Source organism: Chlamydotis macqueenii, chromosome 13 (genome assembly GCF_036417535.1).
Source record: "Chlamydotis macqueenii isolate bChlMac1 chromosome 13, bChlMac1.mat, whole genome shotgun sequence".
Lineage (NCBI taxonomy): Eukaryota > Metazoa > Chordata > Aves > Otidiformes > Otididae > Chlamydotis > Chlamydotis macqueenii.
The window spans coordinates 10,194,334-10,215,415 of NC_141568.1; the positions used below are offsets into that span (position 1 = coordinate 10,194,334).

Genomic DNA, 21,082 nt, shown 5'->3' on the forward strand with positions numbered 1-21,082 from the left:
GGTCCCTCAAGGTTGCTACAGATTTAAAAGCAGAGAGGAAGAGGCAGTGGGGTAAGGGGGAATGGCTCTTCAGAGGGTGAGTCACTCTGGGAGTGCCCACTGCGACTGGGTGGCTCACCAGCATGTGCATTTGGGGAGCTTTTACATTAGTGTTCCTAATCAATGCGTAAAATGCAAGAGAGAACTTTGATTCAAAAAAAGGAGAGAGGAGCTACTGAGAGCTCTCAAATATGTGGCAATATGTGCTTCAATTTTTGAGAAATGTGTTATTTCACCTTTATTATGAAGCTTATGCCTGTGCATTTGTGGCCTGCCCCCCCCCCCCCCGCCCCCTCATTTTCTAGGCTTTTGCCATATCAAGGCATTGTTCCTTGGTCCAGAACTGCCAGCACCAGAGCTGAGCTGGAAGTGCCTGTAAAACCACTTTGTTTTTATTTTGAGCTGTTTTCATTTTGAGCACAGAACCAAATTACAGGGGCACTGTGGAGGAATGTTAGGTCATAAGTTTTATTTTGCTTATATGTGTTTTAAATTGGATTAGGACTGCAACCAAACTGCAGTGAGACTGATGGGAGTCTTCCCTTCTCAAAGGACAAGAACTACACACCCAGGTGGCAATCATTTGTAAAAACATCTCCCTGCACAGTAGGCATTCCTGTTTGAAGAAAGAGCAGCAGCTGGGACCTGGCTGTGCTGCTAACGCAGTCCCAGTTCTGCACACATCGCTTCCTCCTTTAACACTACTGTTCTGACAGAGCCAGTTACCAGCTAGAAAAAGTGTTCAATAAGCATGTGAACAAATTGTTGTTTGAATTCTTTGGACTATGCAGCTTGCAGTTTCTCACTGAGCAGTTGATTTAAGAGAACAGAGTAAGCGTTGTTTTGGGGTCTAAGTTAGAGTAAGACTGACTCCAAGGTCAAGTGTGACCATTTCGTAACAGGTAGTCGCATGTTTGCTTTTATCCTGCAGCTCAGGGCGAGGGTACTAACTTCTAAGCCGGGGGGGGGAGAAAAGTGAGATAAGGTTGTTCTGTTCTGTAGAGTCTGGAGTGTAGATGTGAACAGAGAACAGTCCGTATGCTTGATCCTAAATAGGAACAAAGTATTTAAAGCTTTCTTCTCTCAAAGAGCTCCAGGAGTAGCAGCAGGTAGTGCACTGGGCAATATTATACAGGGGAAGAAGAGGTTGGGGGACATCCAGTATTTCAAGTCCAAGCTAAAGGTTTGTCTGCTGTAAACAAATGCTTAGGTATTACTTGTTTCAGACTGAGATACCTGCCAGGATTGATGCCTAGTAGTGTAGAGGAACACAGGAAGTTGCTTGGCTAACTCTTACATGGTAATCACACATCTTTACAGCATGTCTGTTGGTTCAAGGAGGGGTAGGGAAAAGGATGCATGAGCTATTGCATGAGCTGCTGCTATCAGCCTGAGCCTCTGACACCACTGCAAGGTAAAAACTGTGGTTCCCATCAGATGAAAACCAGTGGGGAACAACCATTTGTACTGATCACTTCGGTTTTGTTCATTTGCTTGAAGAGACATCTCTCTCTGGCTATGGTGGAAGACGACCAGAGAAGACTTCTTGTGACTGGTACTAGATTGAAACAGAATCTGTTTTAATTGAGCTTAAACAATGACTCCTTCTCTAAAAACAACTAGCTCTTCTCCAGAAATGATAAAATCCTTCAGCTCTCGAAGGCACCAGTGGGAAAAGCAGGGGATGTGTAGGCACCAGCTCAGTACCAACTCTGTGCTTCGCTCTGAACCTTACAGAGACAGCACAGTAGAGAGATTCTTCATAGATTTAGTAAAAGCTACCCTTATTTCCTTGGATGTAATCACAGAAGAGGCTAGATTCATGTGGAAACAAAGGCTCTGGTAATTTTTTTTTTTTAAGTGAAAATAAATAACAGCCTCCAACAAATACGCTTATTCTTTTAGCTAGTTTTCAAGAGAGAAGTTTAGTGAGTGTTTTGGTTTTGTTTAGTTTTTGGGTTTGTTTTTTGTTTTTCTTTAAAGGGAGCTTTTACAAATTTATTTCTTAGAGGATATGCTGAAAGGAGAGATTCCAGAAGGGCTTTGCTGCAGTTACGGGAACGGTTGCATTAGGTTGTGCTGCAGTGATTTAGCGCATGAGAAGGAAAATCCCAACTGAGTGATTTACACACTGGTCCAGAATGCTTTGATTAAAGGTCAGACTCAGAAATGCACTTGTGCTTATTTGTAAGTCTAAAGAGAATCTACTGGGGAGTTAAATCTAAGTAGGAGTTGAATGCGTAAATACCCACAGGTAGATCTTTACTTGACGTGTCATTTTGTTGTGAATTTAGTTAGGGAAAGCTTTACTGAAAGCTGAAGTCCAGTCTCTACCTACAACAGAGAAGAGCATTCCTGTAGACTGTCCTGACTTAAGATATCACATATGTAAATTCTGTACCTTACTGACTTAAAGGAGTTACCAAGTAGCTAGGAAGAAGGAAAAAAGGGGTCTGGGAAAGCTGGTTGTTTTTTATTTTTCAAGGGTTGCTGTCTCCAAGCTCAGGAATTGTCCATCCTGACATGCAGTGAGTCAAGCAAGAGTGGCAGGAGGCCTACATGGATGAGCAAGGAGCTGCTAAGAAATAAATTAAGTATATAATGTGTAAGAAGTGGAAGCAGAGACAGATGACCTGGGAGGAATATAAAAACACTATCTGAGCATGCATGGTGGGGGTCAAGAGAGCAAAGGCTTGCTTGGAGATGAATCTGGTGAAAGATGTGAAGGTCAGGAAGTGCTTCTGCAGACATATGAGCAAAAGGGAGACTAGGGAAAATGTGGAGCAAGGGTACTGGTGTGGCCACCTATGGTGAAAAGCTTGGTGAATAAGGGGAGAGCACCAGATGTTGTTGAGATCAACTTTAGCAAAGCTTTTGATACTGTTGCCCATAACATTGTTCTAGACAAACAGGTACAGACCACGTAAGTGGGCTGTGAGATGGACTGAAAACGGATTGTGCTGCTCGACTCAGAATTGTGACCAGCAGAATGAGGTTGAGTTGGAGGCCAGTCACTAATGGTGCACCTCAAAGTCAACACTGGAGTCAATACTGTTTAACGTCTCCATTAATGACCTGGATGGTAGGACAGAGTGGACCCCTAGCAAGTCTGCAGATTGTATTACACTGTGAGGAGTGGTTGATAGAGTAGGTGGATATGTTGTCTTTCAGCAGGATCTTGACAGGCTGGAGGAACAGGCTAATAGGAACCTTATGAAGTTCAATAAAGGGAAATGCAAAGTCCTGCACCTGAGGAGCACCAGCCTCATACAATGGTGTGAGCTGGGGGCCCACTGGCTGGAAAGCAGCTCTGCAGAAAGGGTTTCTGGGCTTCTACTGGACATTGAGCCAGTGATCTGCCTTGTGGCAAAGAAAGCCAACAGCATCTTGAGCTCTTGTTCAGACCTGACCATCTTGGATCACAGGCATACCGAATGTCGATGCATGCCCTGGACGTCCACCTGGGAGCTGGGTGCCCACTACTCTGTGCATGCGATGCATATCCTCGGTGTCTGGGCAGTTTGCCCACGAGAGCTATGTCTGAACAGGGAACTGCAGGGCCTGGAGGGTTGGGAGTGGGTTGCGTCAGCTTCTGGTGTGGGTAGGTCTTGGGTGGGAGAGGCACCAGCTTCCACCCAGTGCCCAGACAGAAGGTCTCACTGCCATGATGTGAGCCTGTGGGGCAGCTCAGGTCTCATCCAGTCGTCCAAATATCAGCCCCTCTGGTGGCCATTTCTGAGGTGGACCTTCTGGAACTTAAAAGGCCACAGAACACCTACCACATAGATAATAATCAGATGTGGATTATCTTTTCTTGCTTTTGTTATGATCCTAATCTGAACCACTGCTTTAACAGTAGTGAAAATATTTATCGCTGGTGTTGCATGTGGGGTTTCCACTGGGCTCTGTAATGATGAACAGACAGCGCAATTGAGGTGGAAAGGGTTACCTCTCTTTATCGTTCCTCTGTGCTTTGCTGAGTATTTTAATTAAAACCAGATAGAGGAAAATTTTTCACACAGTTTCCAGTTTTTAGTGATTTCACCTGCTCTTGAAAATTGCATCAAGACATAACACTGAAGGGGTGATGTAAAGAGGAATGAATGCTCCTTTTAGCTGCTATGAATAGAGGCTTCTCATATCAGTTAAGTGTTGACTTTATAATCATGAGAAGATTACATGTTTCTGTTATTTTTCAGCTGGTCCTCTAAGACTTAAATTAGCTAACACTTCACCACTTGGTGTAACCTTTCAAAACAGAGAAAGGAGATTTGGCTGATAAACTGTGTAATATCTCATTTATTTAGAAATGTGTACTGTAACTAACAAAGTGGAAAATTACCTTCATAATACTTTGGTCTTTTCTATCTGCTCACTCTTTCCCTGGTTTTGCAGCTCTTGAGTTTTCTTTTTGCTGCCTCTAGAAAGATTTTTGTAATGAATAGTTGTCCCAGAGTAGGTTGCTCTACAACTGTGCTTTAGTTGTAGATTTGTAGATGTTGCTAAAAATTTAGCTACAACTCCTTTGCTGTCTGACTATGGGTGGTGGAGCTGATGAGTTAATCCTAAATGAGTGATGTCTGAGTGGTGCAATGCTTGAGGGGGTAGTGGGGTGTCAGGAGTGGGAGAGAAGAGCATCGCTCCTCTTGTTCATCGCTTTGCCTTGAGTCTGGCATTCAGTTCCACAAGAAACAGAGCCCATCATCTAAAATTCAACTTAAAAAGAAGATGCCTTGCCATCTTGGCATGGAGATGGTGAGCAGGGTGGGTGTGCAGAAGGCACCCAGTGCTAGTTCTGTGAACAGGCCTGCTGTGATGTGCAGCTGAGTTCTGCAGCACTGGGGGCTGGTTGGCGGACCAACCAGTTGGCCAGTTTGTGACAACAAGACTCATTAGGCACCAGGACGCCAGTCTTAGTGCTATGCATAGTGATCATTTTGAAAGGTAAATCCTTTCTCCCCTGAAGCAAATAGCCTTTGACAGGAGCCACTGAAGCCAAAGTATGTTTCACCATGTGCATCTCTGTGCCGAGTGCTATCGCACGACACGTGTTCTTCAATAGGAGCAGCTTAGCACTTTGGCTAAGTGGTTGTAGGTTTCTCCGTAGAGGTTATGGTCTAAGGGTTTGGCTGCAGGTGCAGTGAGCAGGTTGTGAAAAGAGCAGATGGTGCCAGAACCCCAGTATAGCTGGGGTCTGCCTTTTTTTTTGCCAGGTCCTTTCTGGACCAATCCACTCACCAATCAGTGTCTGGTATGTTGTTTTTCCTCTGTGCCCAGCTTTTGCAGGGGAGTCAGGCACTTCTACCATTGGTCTGTCTGTGAGAATATAAAAGGTGGGTGGTAAAAAAACAAGTGTCTTTCTAGGCATGTGGTCTGCCAGCTCTGGATGATGGTTTATCACTCGTTGGGAAACAGTGCATAACTGTATAAGCAGAGTCAACATATACTTCTTAGATGAGTGCTATGACCATGGCTGCTTCCCACTGTTTTCATCAACTAGCTCTGCTCTTCTTTTTTTTTTCCTCATTTTCTGGCGTTTTATACCCCCTTTGCTCCCATTTTGTATCAAGATAAGTGAGACAGGGACAAAGCAGGGGAGAGGGATGGTCCTGAGTGTGATATTTGTGCATTTCTGGATCATTCATCAATACGAACCGGATGTGGATAAAGTGTGGAGTTCATGCCAGCTGCTGGAAAGCAGACTGTTACCTGATCCAGAACTGACAATACCTGATCCAGCAAAAAGTCAAACGAGTCCATATAGATGATAGCTGACCTAGCAGAAATCCTGCCACTATGAAGTTAACCATCAGTATTTTGCACTGCATGGCATCTTTTTATACGGTACTGAGAGCTGTAAAGCTGGATTTATTTGGTGATTGGAACATGGCCTCATCTACTGCAGTACTGCAGCCCATCTCAGTGGAAGGGTCACTGTTGAGCAAAATGAGATCTGCCCACTCCTGTGGGTCTCAGCAGTGCTGGCTGGCCAGAGCTGCCTTGGAGAGCAAGTCACTGCAGGTGAAAACGGAGCTCAGGTCCTCTCACGGTTATGTGAAGCTCAGAGTTATCCTCTTACAGGAGTCATTGCAGACAAGACTCTGACTAAAGCCTGGAACAACTACCACCCATCTGCCTTACGCCTGCAGTGGAGAGCAGCAGAAAGCATGGGACTGCCCAGGTCTGTAAAGCCTCATTTTCCTGTGGAGGTTGGCAGTGTGTTGATTTTTCTAATTTTCACTCCCCTGATCAGTTGGATCCATAGGAAGGAAATGAGCCTTCATATATAGCATTTAGTGTTACTGTTTCCTGGAGGTGGAAGAGGCAAAATTAGAATATCCTGTTTACATGTCAATAGTGCTGTATTTGACTAACTGTCCCAAGGGTTCTCAACTTGCTAGATTGGGGCAGGCTTTTCTTATGGTCTGAGAGTTTTCCTGTCTTGCCACAGTAGAGGAGTGTGGCTGTTTGCACTTGCACTGAGCACCTCCCTGGACTGAGCCTTACAGCTGCAGGGGAGACTGGGCTTCCCACTGTAGCCAAGGCAGGTTAGGTACTTTAGAACTACAGTCTTCCGTGAGCTGAAGGTGGGAGAAACCAATAGCAAATGACTTTCTGAAATTGTTGTTCCTGCAGGATGTCCTTACAGGAAGGGTATATTCCCTCCTCCCCATGTTGTCAAAGCATCCTTGAGTCACTTGACTTGCAGTGACTGAAAAAAAAATGGTTCAGAAGGTTGAGATGACAGGGGTTTTTAAGTAATTTCTAGCTTTCATGAGGCAAATAGTTCAGTCTTTCTAAATAGCTTGGTATAATACCTACCTATATGCATGCTTTTGTTTAAGCAAACCCATTTATACTTCTGGAAATGATAGAGAACCTCCGTGCAGCAGGGGAGAACTAGCAAGCCAGTGTCGGTGGCGCCTTTGCGGAGTGGGTGGTGGAAATGGGGGGTGCTGTGGATGTGTAGCACTTGGGTACTGCTTGTGGAAGGAGCTGCTGATTTTATAACCAAATGTGGTTACGTAATGCCGTGCATTTTTCCAGACTGTCATGCTCGTTCTGGAAATAGACCGTTATCTAAGAAAATAGGAAAGTGCACCTGGAAACTTTTAGACTAGTCTCCTTGTTTAATCATGAACCCATTTTAAATATGTCAAAGAAGGCAGCTGTAATATATGACCTTTTTCTGCCATATATTAGAGTGATGACTCATACGTGCAATGTCAGGAGAATGTAATGAAAAGTCTCTCCAACTTGACGTCTGTGCAGCTGATGTTTTCAGGTCTGACATGGTGTGGAGTTCAGGGTATTTGGGCTGCATTGTTGGTGCTTTCAGTATAACTGTTGTTACCTGGTTGCACAATACTTTAAATTGGTTCTGTCTTTTCCCTGTCATCTCTGAAGACTGTTTTTCTCTGAAGATCACACAGGTGTCAGTTGCTTCCATTTAATAGAGAAAAGTGCCAAGACACAGAGAAACTAAAAGGTTTGCTAAAGACAACTAAGAGTCGAAACTGGAAAAGGAGGCTGGTACAGTGGAGTTGCTGTCTGGTTCTGTACTAAGATGACTGTCATTTATATAGGACGATCTGCAATGTGAAGATAAATATACTATTGCTAATGTAGTGTCAGTAAAAGACAGGTGATGAAAATATGAGCTTTAAAAATTTAATTTATTGTTTATTTACTGTAATAAAACTGTCTTTGTCTGTAAACCTGCCATTGGAAACAGCTTAAGTAAAACTTAACAGGTTCACATTCTCACCTGCGTTATGCCAGAGTAACTAAAGTAACAGCATAGACAAGCATCCCATCCCAGAGCTCAGATGATATCCAGTTGGTGCAGCCAGCTAAAGGAACTTATAGAAATTAAAGCACTGGTAGAAATTTCAGTATCCATGTTAATTTAAAAACAAATGTCTATGTGTGAGTACATTTGCAACCTGATTTTTTTTTTTTTTTTGAGAAATCTCCTCTATCACCATCTGTGAACTGCCAGTTCTGTTGCCCATTATATTGGGGTATGCAGTGTGAAGGTCTGCCCTCTTCCTAAGTCAATGTGAATATACAACCGGGCTTGAATGCGGCTGGTGCTCTACACCAGCTTCCCAACAGGAAATCTGGGGAGCTTTGGATGTTGGTATCAGGTCTTTATGGACTGAAGCCAGGACCTGCAAAAGCATCACTCACTTCTGCTGTCTGTGTGACCTCTGTGTGTGTCTCTTGGGCTTGGCTGGTGACTCTGGATGTGGTGGTGTGTCCTCCTCTGCCAGCAGTTGTTCAAGTTCATGTTTTTGCTGGCCCTAGCCTGTCTGTACCTGATTGCTCCTACCATTGTGATGGTAGACTGAATTATGTATATGATCCCACTCACGTATGTTCCAGGCAAAACAAGCGTGGTGTGAGCTGAAAGGCCTTGTTGCCCTGATCCCTTTGGACTGTAAGAGGATACATGTCCACAGTGACTTTCAGATGTTGGGCAGTGGAGGGGCAGTAGGACAGGGAAGGGGCTTTACAGACACACTTTTCTTTCCAGGTTCATCTCCAGTGGTGCTCTCCTTTACCCCCTCAGCTGTACATGTCTCCTTACTTTCCTAATCCCAGTAATCACAAAGTACTTTTAGAAGCAGGATTTTCTTCTGTGGTTTTGGTTGGTTTTTTTGTTTGTTTGTTTTGTTTTGTTTTGTTTTTTTGTCAATAATTCAAGTGCTAAAGTTATTTGCAAGTCCCCTTATGCTGTGGTTGTCAACTTGAGCATGAAGCTTGAGCAGTCAGTTGAGCTCTGAATCATGGACAAAGCAACCCAAAATGGCAGACGATAGAGCAGCCACAAGAACTAATTGATCTTACAGTTTGTTGCCTCAGTAGCTAAAGATCTTTCTATAAATGCCAAGTGAGAAGTATAAATCATCCTGGAACTGCCATGCACTAACTCAAGAAGCAGAGAAATTAATTAGTATTTGTAAACCGACTATCAGTGTAACTAAAACACTGCAGCACAACAGGCCTGTGATACACCTCGTGCCGTCGGGAGGCTCCGCAGCGGAGTCGCAGCTCCACGCAAAGGGAGGTTACGCTGAGGCAGGATGAACTCTGTGCAGACAGTGTCAGTAATTTCATGGTTCAGAGCAGTAATTTCACGTACTGTATGAAGCATTAAGTATTTGCTGCACAAGCTGCAGGCTTTCACTGTGTGACTGGGTGGATCTACTTTAACAGTAACAAAAGCCCTCCAGTTCCCAGCAGCTGCTAATCAGAGCTGGTACTGGCTCCCGTGACATCTCCCACTCTGCAGTGCTGACTTGGAGCTGCTGTGGTTTAATTCGCCAGCACAGACATGTCCTGGGCTCATAAAATATGAAGTTGGGGAGGGTGGTGTTTGAGGCTGTTTCTACAGCCTTCTGTGTTCCCAAACTCTCGCCCATCACCTTGCTGTACGTTTGAAACTCTGCAAAGTTTCTAACAAAACAGAACAGCCTATGTATTTAGTGAAGCAAGCAGGACTAGGCCGAGGCTGAGCCTGCTGGCAGCACCAGTCCCTCGGGCAGGTGAAGCTCGGCTCCTGTGTCCCGATCAGTGCTGTTGTTCCTGGAACTGGTCCCAGCACCTCCCTTTGTGGCCATGACCTCTCCCAGGAGCTTTTGTCCTACGTGAGCCACAGCCTTGTTAAGCAATAAGAGTGGAGGTAATGAAAGTGATTCCAGGAGCTGAAGTTAAAACCTAGACCTTGCTTCTACAAAACTTCCAGTGAATGTGAACTTCACTGTGTTTGTAACAAAACATAAATTAATCTCAAACTTTGATATTTTTTTTTTCCCCAAGTAAGTTCTACACATGTATTCCTCTTGCCACAAGCCTGTGTATTAATTGAGTAAAGCTTCCTGTAGGAGGCAGGTGCTGAAGTGATGGAGATCTTTTCAAGTCAGCAGATATCTCAGGGGCCTAAACAGTTTATTGGTGGGGTTTTTGCCTACTTTCCTTGAGGAGGAAAGGAAGGTTAGGGATAATCTCAGTAAGGTCTAACAATGACAGCAAAAAGTTTCCTGGTCCACAGCCTGCTTCTTGTCTTGCGTTGCTTAAGCTGTGATTTGTGTTAGTGTTGTGGCCCATCTTCCCCCAGTTTAACCTGATCCAGCCTCCAGCACAGTTGCTCTGGGGCGTGTGTGAGTACTTGCAAGCCAGGTCCCTCCTGGCTGTGGGATGTTGTGGTGCCAGGTGTGGAGGGGCTGAGAGGGGAGCTTAAAATGTTTACCTGAGCCTTTCACACTTTTCTTAGTCTGTGATTTTTCAACTGTAGTTCAAGTGTGAATTCTTCTCATCTTACCCTGGGGGAGAGGGCGATCCTGGTAGCTTACTCAAGCAGTCCCTCCATCATTCTTATCACAAGGCAACTTAGGTCAGGTCTTCATGCTGTTGTTACGTTGCTGCTGAGTCTGTCCAGGATATATTGATTTATATATAAATTGTACATACCACATTTTATTTTATGTAGGGTATTCAAGCTGTGGTACATTTGCGAGCCATGTGCTAGGTGACAAATTACAGCCCTCTGGCAAGAGCTACCTGTGGTGGCGAGGGCAGGTGGGTTTCCTGGGTTGCCTCCTTGCTCTGCCCCTGTGCCCTATGTAGGTGCCTTGTTTCTTCTATCTGCCTCTGACTGGGAGATGACGTGTGTGTCGGAAGATCCCTCCTCCTGTGGTTGTTGGAAAGAAGGGAGCATTTTTCTTGCCTGAAGTCACCTCTCGGCATCTGAGCTGCCGCAGTCCAGGACGTCTGCACAGTAGCTGCCATCAGCTCAGGCGGGTTCTGCTGCAGAAGTGGCACAGCTGCCCAGGCTTGGGGCAGCTCTGATGCTGCACTATTTACCCAGCTTCTTAGCAGAATATTTTTTCAAAGGTAGTAGCAGAATCTTTTGTAAAGCCTGCCTGGGCATGAGATCACTGGTTGCAGGCTCTGCAGCCCGTGTGAGAACACACGTGGCTGGTGGTACCTGCAGGCCTCTGATGCAGCCCCTCCACAGCCCTCCCGCTCTTGCAGCTGGCCCCTGTTGCTGCACTTAGATTTCTTGAGCTGAGTTAAGGCTTCCATCCTCCTTTGTCCTTGTTTCGTTGCCATAGGTTTTCATTTCCCTGCCCCTTGGGCTAGGCCACAGGTCTGAAAAAGCTTGTTGGGCACTTAAGCATAGAGATGGTCCTTTCCTGTCTGAAAGAAGAAAAGGGGATTTTGCAGTAGCCTGGCGTGATGTTCACCCACCCTCTTCCCAGCACTGCAGCATGAACAGAACTGCAGAGGCAGGAAGGGAGTCATCTGTGCCATGTGTTAGTTGTTAATTTTAGCTTTACCATAACTCTTGACGACAGGGCTTGGTTGTTTCCTACTGTAGGCAGCATGTAGCAGTTATCCTGGAGATACGGTGTGGCTGTAAGAGAGTAAAGCTGCAGCTCATCCCTGAGCTGTGGCATGCTGTCAAGGAGTGCAATAGCCAGATTCTCCCTCTGACTCACACAGCTGCTGTGTACTAGAGTTGAGAGGCCATGTGGTACCGTTTTCCTTGCATTTGTGTTAAATTCTTGACTTCAGGTTAAGTGAGGGTGCCATTAGGCACAGGCTGAGTTCCATGCGTGTCTGAGGACAAAGCCTGGCCAAAAGGTGGTTATATATCTGCTATCGTATGTGCTCCATTTAACTTCTGCCTACTGCCTTTTTCCCAATTCTGGGTACCTGGTGAAGGCTGTATGAAGTACCAGCCTGTACTGGCATGATCAAAGGAGCATCCCAGGATTTGATTTACAGGTCCCAAACTGAACTTCTAATGCCTAGACTGCTACAGGGAGCTCTTACAAGTACATTATAGCAGGCTGAACTAAAGTCACATAGCTTTATTATCTTTACTAGGTTGTTGCTGATACCTTTGCTTGTTATAATGTATTGCATTCAATCTCTTGAGTCTGGAGCAAAATCATTGACTACATCAGAAAATACCTGTTATTTTCTCCTGGTGCTGATACTAGCATTTTGCTAATGCATGAGTTACCCAGAGAACATTGTGCTTCTGACAGCAGCATTACCGTGCGGTGCTGAAGGCTTGCCTGGCTTGCCTGGGTTGTGTCCAGACTGATGTGGTCAAGCTCAGTGAGGTGGGCTGCCTAAAGATGTGGGGAGCGCTGGCAATGTGCTGCAGCTAACTCCAGCAGCTAGTCTCTGGGAGTTCCTTCTCTTTCTAATGTTATTTTTGTTGGTGGTCTTTTGCCATGGTCCACAGAGTGTGTTTGTTCATTCTCTAGTGTTACATTTGGTTAAACACTGTGTGAGGATGCAAACATCTCTTCACCACAGCGAAGGAACGCTGTGATGCTGTGCTCCTGCTCAGCCAGCCTTTACGGAGACTCTGGGCATATGCAACACCTTGTAACATCTTTTCTAGATAAAGAGAAAATCTCTAGGAGAGCTGATGACCTCGGTGGAAATGCAACAGTTGGTATGTTAAAGAACTGGAGGCAGAGTTGGCTGCTTAGAACAGACGTGTCGGGAGGGGCAAGGAATCGTATAGAGGCTGAAACAGTCGTTCTGAAGTCACGTCAAGTGAAGTGTCAGAAATGAGACATTCTTGCTCTGTCACAGAACATTCTTCGTTGGCTGCTTAACAAGCTTTGGCGTTAAATCAGGGTGTGGGGGGGAAGTGATGTAGCTGTTATGTCAAAGCTTTCACAAGCTTGCAGTGTGCAGTCTGGGCTGTGACTGGTGGAAAACTAGACCTGAGCAGCCCTGTAATCAGTGCTTTTCCTAGGCAGTTATGAGCTCACACTGTACTCGCACCACAGCTGCATATATATTTTCCAAAATACACTTTTGGAGTTATATGTGCACTTTTTTAGTATGCTAATCATCTCTGTGGTCATTCATTCCTGGAGTTAATGACTAGTCTCTTAGAGAAAATGAGTTAACAAACTGACAGCTGCTCATAACTAATCACTTGCTGGAGAGGCCAATGTAAGTTTAACATCCACAATAAATCCTTCTTTTGCTTCTGATGGTTGGTGGAGCAATGGCAAAGAAATGAGGCAATAACTTCATTTATCAAAGCAGTTCATGGCTGTAGTCGATTTGTGCATGACAGCTTACAGACAGAAATGCTAGAGAATTACAGACTCTGGATTTCTGCTCCTCTTTGAGTAGTAGTAAATGTAAATGGGGAAGGAGATCTCAGCATAACCGTGCAGTCAGACAGACTATCAATAGCTGACGGTCCTGGGTACATGGCATGAAAAAATAGGCAAGAAGGGTGCAGATAGCTCGAGAGCTCTGAAAGGGCTCTCTTCTGGCTCCTTGGCCAAGAGCAAACTGAAATGTCATACCAAGACCTGACGCTGAAGTAACAGATTGCTCATTTTTGGTGTGAGCCTCCTGTTCTCTGCTGTGCATGCAACAGGGCCAGGAGGGAGCAAGGTTATCACGGAGCTCATGGTATGTGATGAGACAGAGCAGGTTTGTGGGTGCTGTTCTGTTGCTGGGAGCAATTCCTGCAGCTGCTGGTTGGCGGGATGTCTTTTCTGATCACACTGTCCAGAGTAATCAATAACCATCTTTAATCAGCAGTTAACCATTAACTCACAGCAAACAGCAGACCTTTTTCATAACCTTTGGTTAGAAATAAATAAATAGACATAACAGCCTTGGATAAGGCAACAAATATCCTGAAATTCCCGTATCCCATATTGGAGCTGAGCAAGTCTAAGGACTGGCATTTTCTTAACATTTTCTTTGCAATGAACTGATGGATCTAGCCAGCAGCTGGTTTGTATTCCAGGTTTAGCTTGTGACATTGGGATCTGATACTATTGACGTTATAGTTTCCACTTCACTGAAACACTGAAACAAAGTTTAATTTTATTATTTTTTTTTTTGAAAAAGAACCCAAACCTATTATTAATAGGTTTGGTGTGGGTTTTTTTTTTTTTTTTTTTTAATTTGACAAATATGCTTATGGTCCAAAGTGGCAACGTTGTGCCAGGATGTTGAGCTAATTGTATGAAAGGCTAATCTCTCTAATCTCTCTTCATGATGTGAAATGAGGGAGTTAAAGGTATAAACACCAAAGACCCATGAAAGGTCTTTCTGTTTCAGTATTTGAGTTAGTAGCATAGGAAGATTCTTTTCTTCAAATTTTTTTTTTTTTTTCATCTTGACAGTATCCCATTTAAACTGATCACACTGCACAGCCCATGGAGGTGGCTACATTAAGACTGCCCTGAACTGAAACAGTTTGTTTTCAGAAATTGTTTTTTAAATGTGACTTGAATAGCTGGGGGAGGGGAGCAGAGATATTCGTGGACATCATATTCTCTACAGCTGTTTCCTCGTTCAGACTCCGGGTGAAATCTCAGCTGTGTTACGAAGTACTGCTCTTCTGCCAGCTTTGCTCATCTCCACGCAGCTACCTGCCAGGGACAGATGGCATTTCTGTCTCTCTGGCATGGCAGCTTAGGCCAATTCATATACTAGGAGTGAATAAAAGCCAAATCCATGGAAACTGGAGACACCAAATGCTTTGTTAGCCTAACTTTGTTTTTTTCTGCTATTAAAGTTTCTACCAGTTCATAACATGCTGATTGCCCCCCAATTGCTTGCATTTGTATTTTCTGTGTGTTTGTGTGTATAAACACATGGAACACATGGCACAGCAGGGGAGAATTCTGAATGATTAAAGCTCAGTTTTGTAGTTCTTGAGTTCCAATGCTCTTAAGTATATTGGCAGTTTTGTTGATGCTAACAGTTAATGCTAAGCTTGTGAGTGTATTTGAAGAAATAGAGCCTCAAACAGCACGTGGAGCACAGCGGTTTCATTATAGAGCTGTGTGAGGCAAAAATCCCAGTTTTTATTTTCTACTCTAGTATTTTCAAAAACCATACAGCCTTGTCTTGAGATGTACTGCCCTACTACAATGAAATAGAGACCAATGGACGTCTCAGAACAACCTAAAATCAGTAGTCCTGAGTATATGACAGAAGGACACTGATTCTCCAGCATTTAATTTCCTCTTTATGAGGATACAGAAGTAAATTGATTCTTGAATTATCTCCCTACCCTGGTTTGAATAGATAGAAACAAATGCCTAGTCAAAAGACTCTTTCCTATAACTATGAGGAGAAAGCTTTTTTGAAAACAAACATACACCAAAAAACCCCTTTCTGTAAAGCTTATTGAAATAATAAACTTTCCTGGGAGTCTGCTGCGTGTGGAGCTAACCGCTGACTTTGCCAGTGCTACATCGGCTCTTCGTGCTTTATTCTCATGCGAACTTCAGGGGAGCCATCCCCAGCATCACCAAGAGCAGGCTAGGGCAGCGAAGGTGAATTTCTGACCGCACTGCAGGAAGACTGTCAGCCAGAATTTTCACCCTTAGACTGTAAGAAAAGTAGAGGCCTTACTTTTCCGTTTTGTAAGGTGTCAGGTTATGTTTATAAGGTTACCTACTACCGTTCATGGAAACTGAAACGATTATTAAATGTGACTAACAGACTATTTTCATGGTGCTGCATGGCTTCCACCATAGACCAACGCTGTTCATGTTGCATTGCTTGAGAGGAGCAAAGAGAAGTCTCTTGGGTTTGGACTGAATTGGTATTTTATTAGTGATTATTGAATATAATGTGGTGGAGCACTTAATTGTGAAGGTGTCACTAAATCGTTTCTTGGGCAAACTGAGTTATTTCCAGAGAGTGTGTAGACTCTGTCCTCTGTCATTGCACCTGCGTCCTTTGGACTTCTGTCTTCAGCCAGCCTCAGCCTCCATGCATTGAAACACCAGCAGAGGCTTCCATCTCCCTTTTATTTTGGGTTAATTTCCATGTGTTTGTTTCACTCAAACTGCTGCTGAATTGGGTACTTGAACCTATTCAGAGTGAGGAGCTCCTTGATTTAGGACCTGATTGGGGGGGCGGTATCCTCAGTGTTACAAATCAACAGCCTGGAGCTGTGGAGGATTCTAACTTTCATTCCTTTTCTGCTTTGTAGGTATTTGTATAAAATGTGGAAAAGGTGTGTATGGAGCGAGCCAGGCTTGCCAAGCAATGGGTAACCTCTATCATACGAACTGCTTCACGTGCTGCTCTTGTGGTAAGTCAGATCTACCATAGCATTATTAAGTGGCTTCCTTTTGTAATATGTATTCCTTTAGCAACCAGTGTACAAAGTGAGACCTCATTCTGCCTGCTTCCTGAGGCAAAATTCCCACGCAAGACTCCAGCTTCAAAAGCTGGTTTTTATTTCGCATCTGTAAGTGTTCAGTGGTGTTTTCCTAAGCAACAGCACAGAAAAGTAGTACTTGGTTGTTTTAATGGCTGCATTTACAAAACGGCTTTAACCTGGCCATTAAAAGCACTACATACTTTAAATCACTTGTGTTTATGGAACTGTAATGCACTTTTATCATTTGTACAGAAAAACGATAACATTTATGCAGCTAAAACTATATTTTTCCTTGTTTTCTATTTGTAAATGCAACTCTAGTCAAACATATATTTGTCACTTCTGTGTATACTTAATGCTCAAAAATTTTCTCTTATCTTTGAATGTGGTAAGAACGAATAGAAACTGCATGTTGAAACACCTTAAGCTATTACAGTGGTTTGTATTTGTAGATGAAAACTTGCAGGTAAATTGCTGGCTCCTTACTGTTCTCAGGACATTTCTATATTTCTCTTTTAATCTGAATGCATCTGAAAGTGATGTATTCTGCATGTGGTTTGAGGAAGTCATGGCTTTGCCAGGGGAAGCAGGACTTGGAAAATTCGGGGCAGCACTTTCAGAAGTGTTTCCCTTAAGTGTCAAGCATTGTGAACTTAAGTTGGAAACTTCCTCAGTGTCTTGTCTGTAGCTGCTGAAAGCTCACGAATTCCCACAGAGTTCAAGGGAAGTACGAGAGCTCAATTTTCAAGAGTCAGGTAATTTTTCTTGATATGCCCACACATTTATTTGGGTTTCTAATATACAAAAATATTTTCCTGGATGTTGAAGATCTTGTTGCGATACATATACACAGCAAAAGATTTACTCTGAGGAGAATATGCTGAGCATAAATTGTTTATGAAAAGGATTATTTAAGGATTAGAAAAAGAGTAAAAGATTATTGGCATAGGACCAAATAAGATGGTAATGAAAAGACTATTGTAAAGTTCACTTGTGAAAGGAGAAGTGTTGTCTTTTCTCCTGAGATTTGTACAGATAAATATTGGTTTAAAGAAACCTACAACCTGAATGTAGAATTTAGTGACCTTTATAAATGACTCTGGACCATTACCAGGTTCTAGAATAAACTCATCTCAGACCTTCGGGGATCGCTCTCGACTTTGCTCAAGTCTGACAGTGAATGAATAGCTATTTTGTTGGCTCCCAAAGTGAACAGCATCCTGCTTAGCAGAGGATTACAAAATACGGTATCGGATAATATCTATAAACTCACTGCCAACATTAACCTAACCTAATTGCATGGGTGAATTCCAGCTGCTTCTCTGGGGCAAACATGGATTTTTTTAAGTAGTCAGGGTGCGTGTTTGCTACCACAGGGGTCTGTACACAGGTCACTGTTCTCAGAAGAATGTATAAGGGCTAAGGAATGTATTTTAACAGCAAAATACAAACCCAACTTAATTACTCAGAAGCACAACAAGCTTTTCTGACTGTCCTGGCGAGGTGTGTGTGGCCAGTGTGCACCTACCATAGGGCGACTTGAGACATGTCCATTCGGAACATAGTTTTGCCGCACCCCATAGTGTCGGTGGAATTTCGTGATTCACACTGCTTTCCATGAGTCACGCTCACACACGAGGAAATGGTGCTCCAGGTTGTCTTCTGAGCTTCTTGCTGTACTGGTGGTGGAGTGGAGGGCCCAGCTGTTTTGCAAGCAAGACAGACTTGGATTTCCTTCTTTCTGCAGCCTCTGATACAATCCCGTTGGAGGGGGAACACGAGGGAAGTTTCTCATGTTAGGCACTGAGAAGGTGGATGTGCTGCTAATGTGGCAGTACGGCCTGAGTGCAAGTGAAAAAACTGGATCAAAGCTTAGATTCAGCTACATGCAGCTGTGAGTCAAAAGCAGAGCTTTTCCTCTCAACTCAGCTCTGAAATAGTGTCAAAATGAGCATAGCTGGAAAGGGGGTGTTGCATTAACTCTTTGTTTTCCCACTTTATCTGGGCCTGTGTGGTCCTTGGGAAAAGCAGTGTGATTCAGGACGGTGCTAGTAGATCCAGACCTTGGGAACAAGGCATGGAGGTCCCGTCTGTGGGAATGCATCCTGGAGTGTGCTGCTGAAGAGGCTTTACAGGACAAAGCAAACTTCTTACAGTGCTGCGGTTTATGAACAAGGAGTTCATTTTACCTTTGGTGTGGCATTGGTGGGACCTACGTGAGAATTCTGCACTCTAGTTTTGGTGCCCACCTTTTTAAACTTTAAGGAGATGAGGAAAAACTGGAAAGGGTCTAGAAGGAATTACATAGATAATTGAAGGCTGGAAAAAAGCTAATTGTGAGAGCACAGTGTGTTTGGGATATCAGAAATGATAGGAGGGATGTGTGGCTGGAGCTCGTAAATGCTTTTACCAGAAAACAGCATTAGAAACTGGTCTTGCATGTACTAGAGACAAACACAAGAGAGATCTCTTGTAGGCTGGAATTACACAATTTAAATAGGAAATCAAAGACAGTTTTTATACAATGAGGATGATTAACTGTTTGAGCCAAATAGCAAGAGAAGTGGTAGGTTCTCTATTCTTCTTCTTTTTTTTTTTTTTTTTTTTTTTTTTCCCAAATTAAGAGCAAATGTCCCTTTGGAAACTGTTTCAAGTTGAGCTAAGCTTTTGGATTCAATACGTAGGTAACTGGGTGATCATTAGTGACCTTTGTTAGGCAAGAGGTTGCAGCACAGGGACTAGCCTTCAACAGGAGAGTGGAGAAGGACATTAGTACTCTGAAACAATTCCTGTGCACTAGTTCCTATGTGTACTTAGAAATGTGAGATGGGGTAAGAGCGCAAGCTTGCCTTTCTTTTTTTCTTCTTTTTTTCCCAAATAACAAGAGTGATCCAAACTCTCTTCCAGCAGTTATCAGTCTTACTTTGAGTAAAATAAATCTACAAGTAGAAAGCAGTAACCGAAGAAGAAAAATTCTGTACCTTAAGGCGTCTCATTTAGATAAGGGCCCAATATTTAATCAATTACAATTAAAAAAAATTTTTTTTTTTAATTTCAAACCCTTGGGAAAAGTTGTGGTTTGGAGACCACTCAGGCTGAAATGTGATAATGAGTGATGGAGCCTGCAAAGGCCTTATTTCAACACTTGGCAGTAAGTATTTTCAGCTCAGCAAAGGCAAGTGCAGTTGTGCAGAGAAATGGGAAGAGACCCTTGTAGCAAATTCTGCCTGAGTCAGAGGCCCTTTCTTAGGCACTTCTTTGAATTTAACTTTGGTTTCAGTGCCAAGTGCCATCTGTCAGGATGCCCTGGTTGCAGAGGGCAGCACATGGCAGAATGGGCCGTTCTGCATCTTCCAGGGAGCATACCGTGCTAGCTGCACTGCTGTCCTTTGACTCCCACCACCATATATCATACCATTGCTGGAGGATTTGTGTTGCTTGTAATTAAGAGGAAAACCTAAACAGGTGGTAGATCTCTTTCTTGTCTTCCTAGATTCCGGCAGCTTTGGGGTAAAACTCGGAATATATTGATTCAGAGTTGTACAGATCTCCTCAAAAAAAAGGAAATCTCACCAGTGAGCTGAGGTCAGAAGAATGGGAAGGAAGAGTAAATGACCTAGCAGGCACATTTTATGTTTTAAAATAAAATCCTGTATTTCTGCCTCTTTAATGTGTTCAGTGGGCTTTGGACTGTTGAGCCTTGCTCCCATAACTGAGCAACTTCAGCATCTCAGAACTTTGCTCTGGGAGTTAATTTTTGTTATATCTCTGCAGATAGCTTCCCCCCCCCCCCAGGTCAGATAATTCTCTTCAGGTAATGTAAAAGCCAAAGCAATCTGGTTTCCCTGGGATCAAATAGTTAAATGTAGGTCTTTATTCACGGTCTCTTAGATAAAACAACTGAAGCTTGTAAAGGATGGTTTTTAAATGTAGATTCAAATCCTCTCTCAGCCATAACACCAGTGGAACCGCTTTTCGGCCTTGATTCAGCAAAACACTTAGACATGTGCTTAAATATGTTGTATTACTCGTGTAAGCATGCTTTGCTGAATCTTAAATAACAGAGATTAATTCAGGCAACATACACTGTCCCTTCTGTTAAGTGTAAAATTTTAGTTTTGGCAGGAGTTCAGTTGCAGATTTTGCTTATGGAAGACAAGAGCTGAAAAATGTCTGAGAAGCTCATAATCTAATCCCTCTTGGTAGTATTTCAGAGCATGACAGGATTTCTTGAAGAATAATTGCAATAATGCCAGATTGCTTGTGTGCTCTAAGTGCAGGTGATTAGTTGCAGGAATTAATGGGCTGTGTTTGATACTCATTACAGAAGATAAGTTATCAGGTGCCTCCAGTTTGCAGATCATAGTGCCATCCACAGCATCTTTTCAGGCTGAAAATAGTAATCCAGTGGCAGTGACTGTAGAAACTGCAGTAAGAGAAATCTTTACAATGAGGAGTATTGGTTTGTTACTTGTTACTCTGATGGTGTAGGAAATGGGCAGGGAATGAGCTTTGCAGAGCTGAGGGTTTGAAGTCTCTGTTCTCAAAGATGAGATGTATTTCACCATAAAAACCAAGGACACGTTCTGCTCTCTTACATGAAGGCAAATGTTTGAGCATGCTATTTGTCTTTAATTTGCACTTTTGCCACTGGTTTTAAGGGACAGGAAATCACTGCAAGATCAATCAGAAGCCTAAAGCAAACTATAATCCCAAAGGTATGCAGCTCATTTCTTACCTGGTAGCTATTGATCAGACTGGAGCACTCACGGGGGGTTTCATAGCAGTTTCATTTTAAGGGATCGCTCATAAAGGTCTCACAGTTCAATTGATTATTGGCACTGCTGCCTC

General features: G+C 43.4%; 1 protein-coding gene across 1 annotated transcript in view; it reads left to right on the top strand.

Annotated features, from left to right (window-relative positions):
* The window catches only part of WTIP (WT1 interacting protein), an 81,744-nt gene that overhangs the window by 15,576 nt on the left and 45,086 nt on the right, over window positions 1-21,082 (top strand). Inside the window, exon 2 of the mRNA XM_086758024.1 lies at window positions 16,058-16,159. Within this exon, the coding sequence (XP_086614150.1) occupies window positions 16,058-16,159 (102 nt within the window). The remainder of the gene's footprint in view (window positions 1-16,057; window positions 16,160-21,082) is intronic.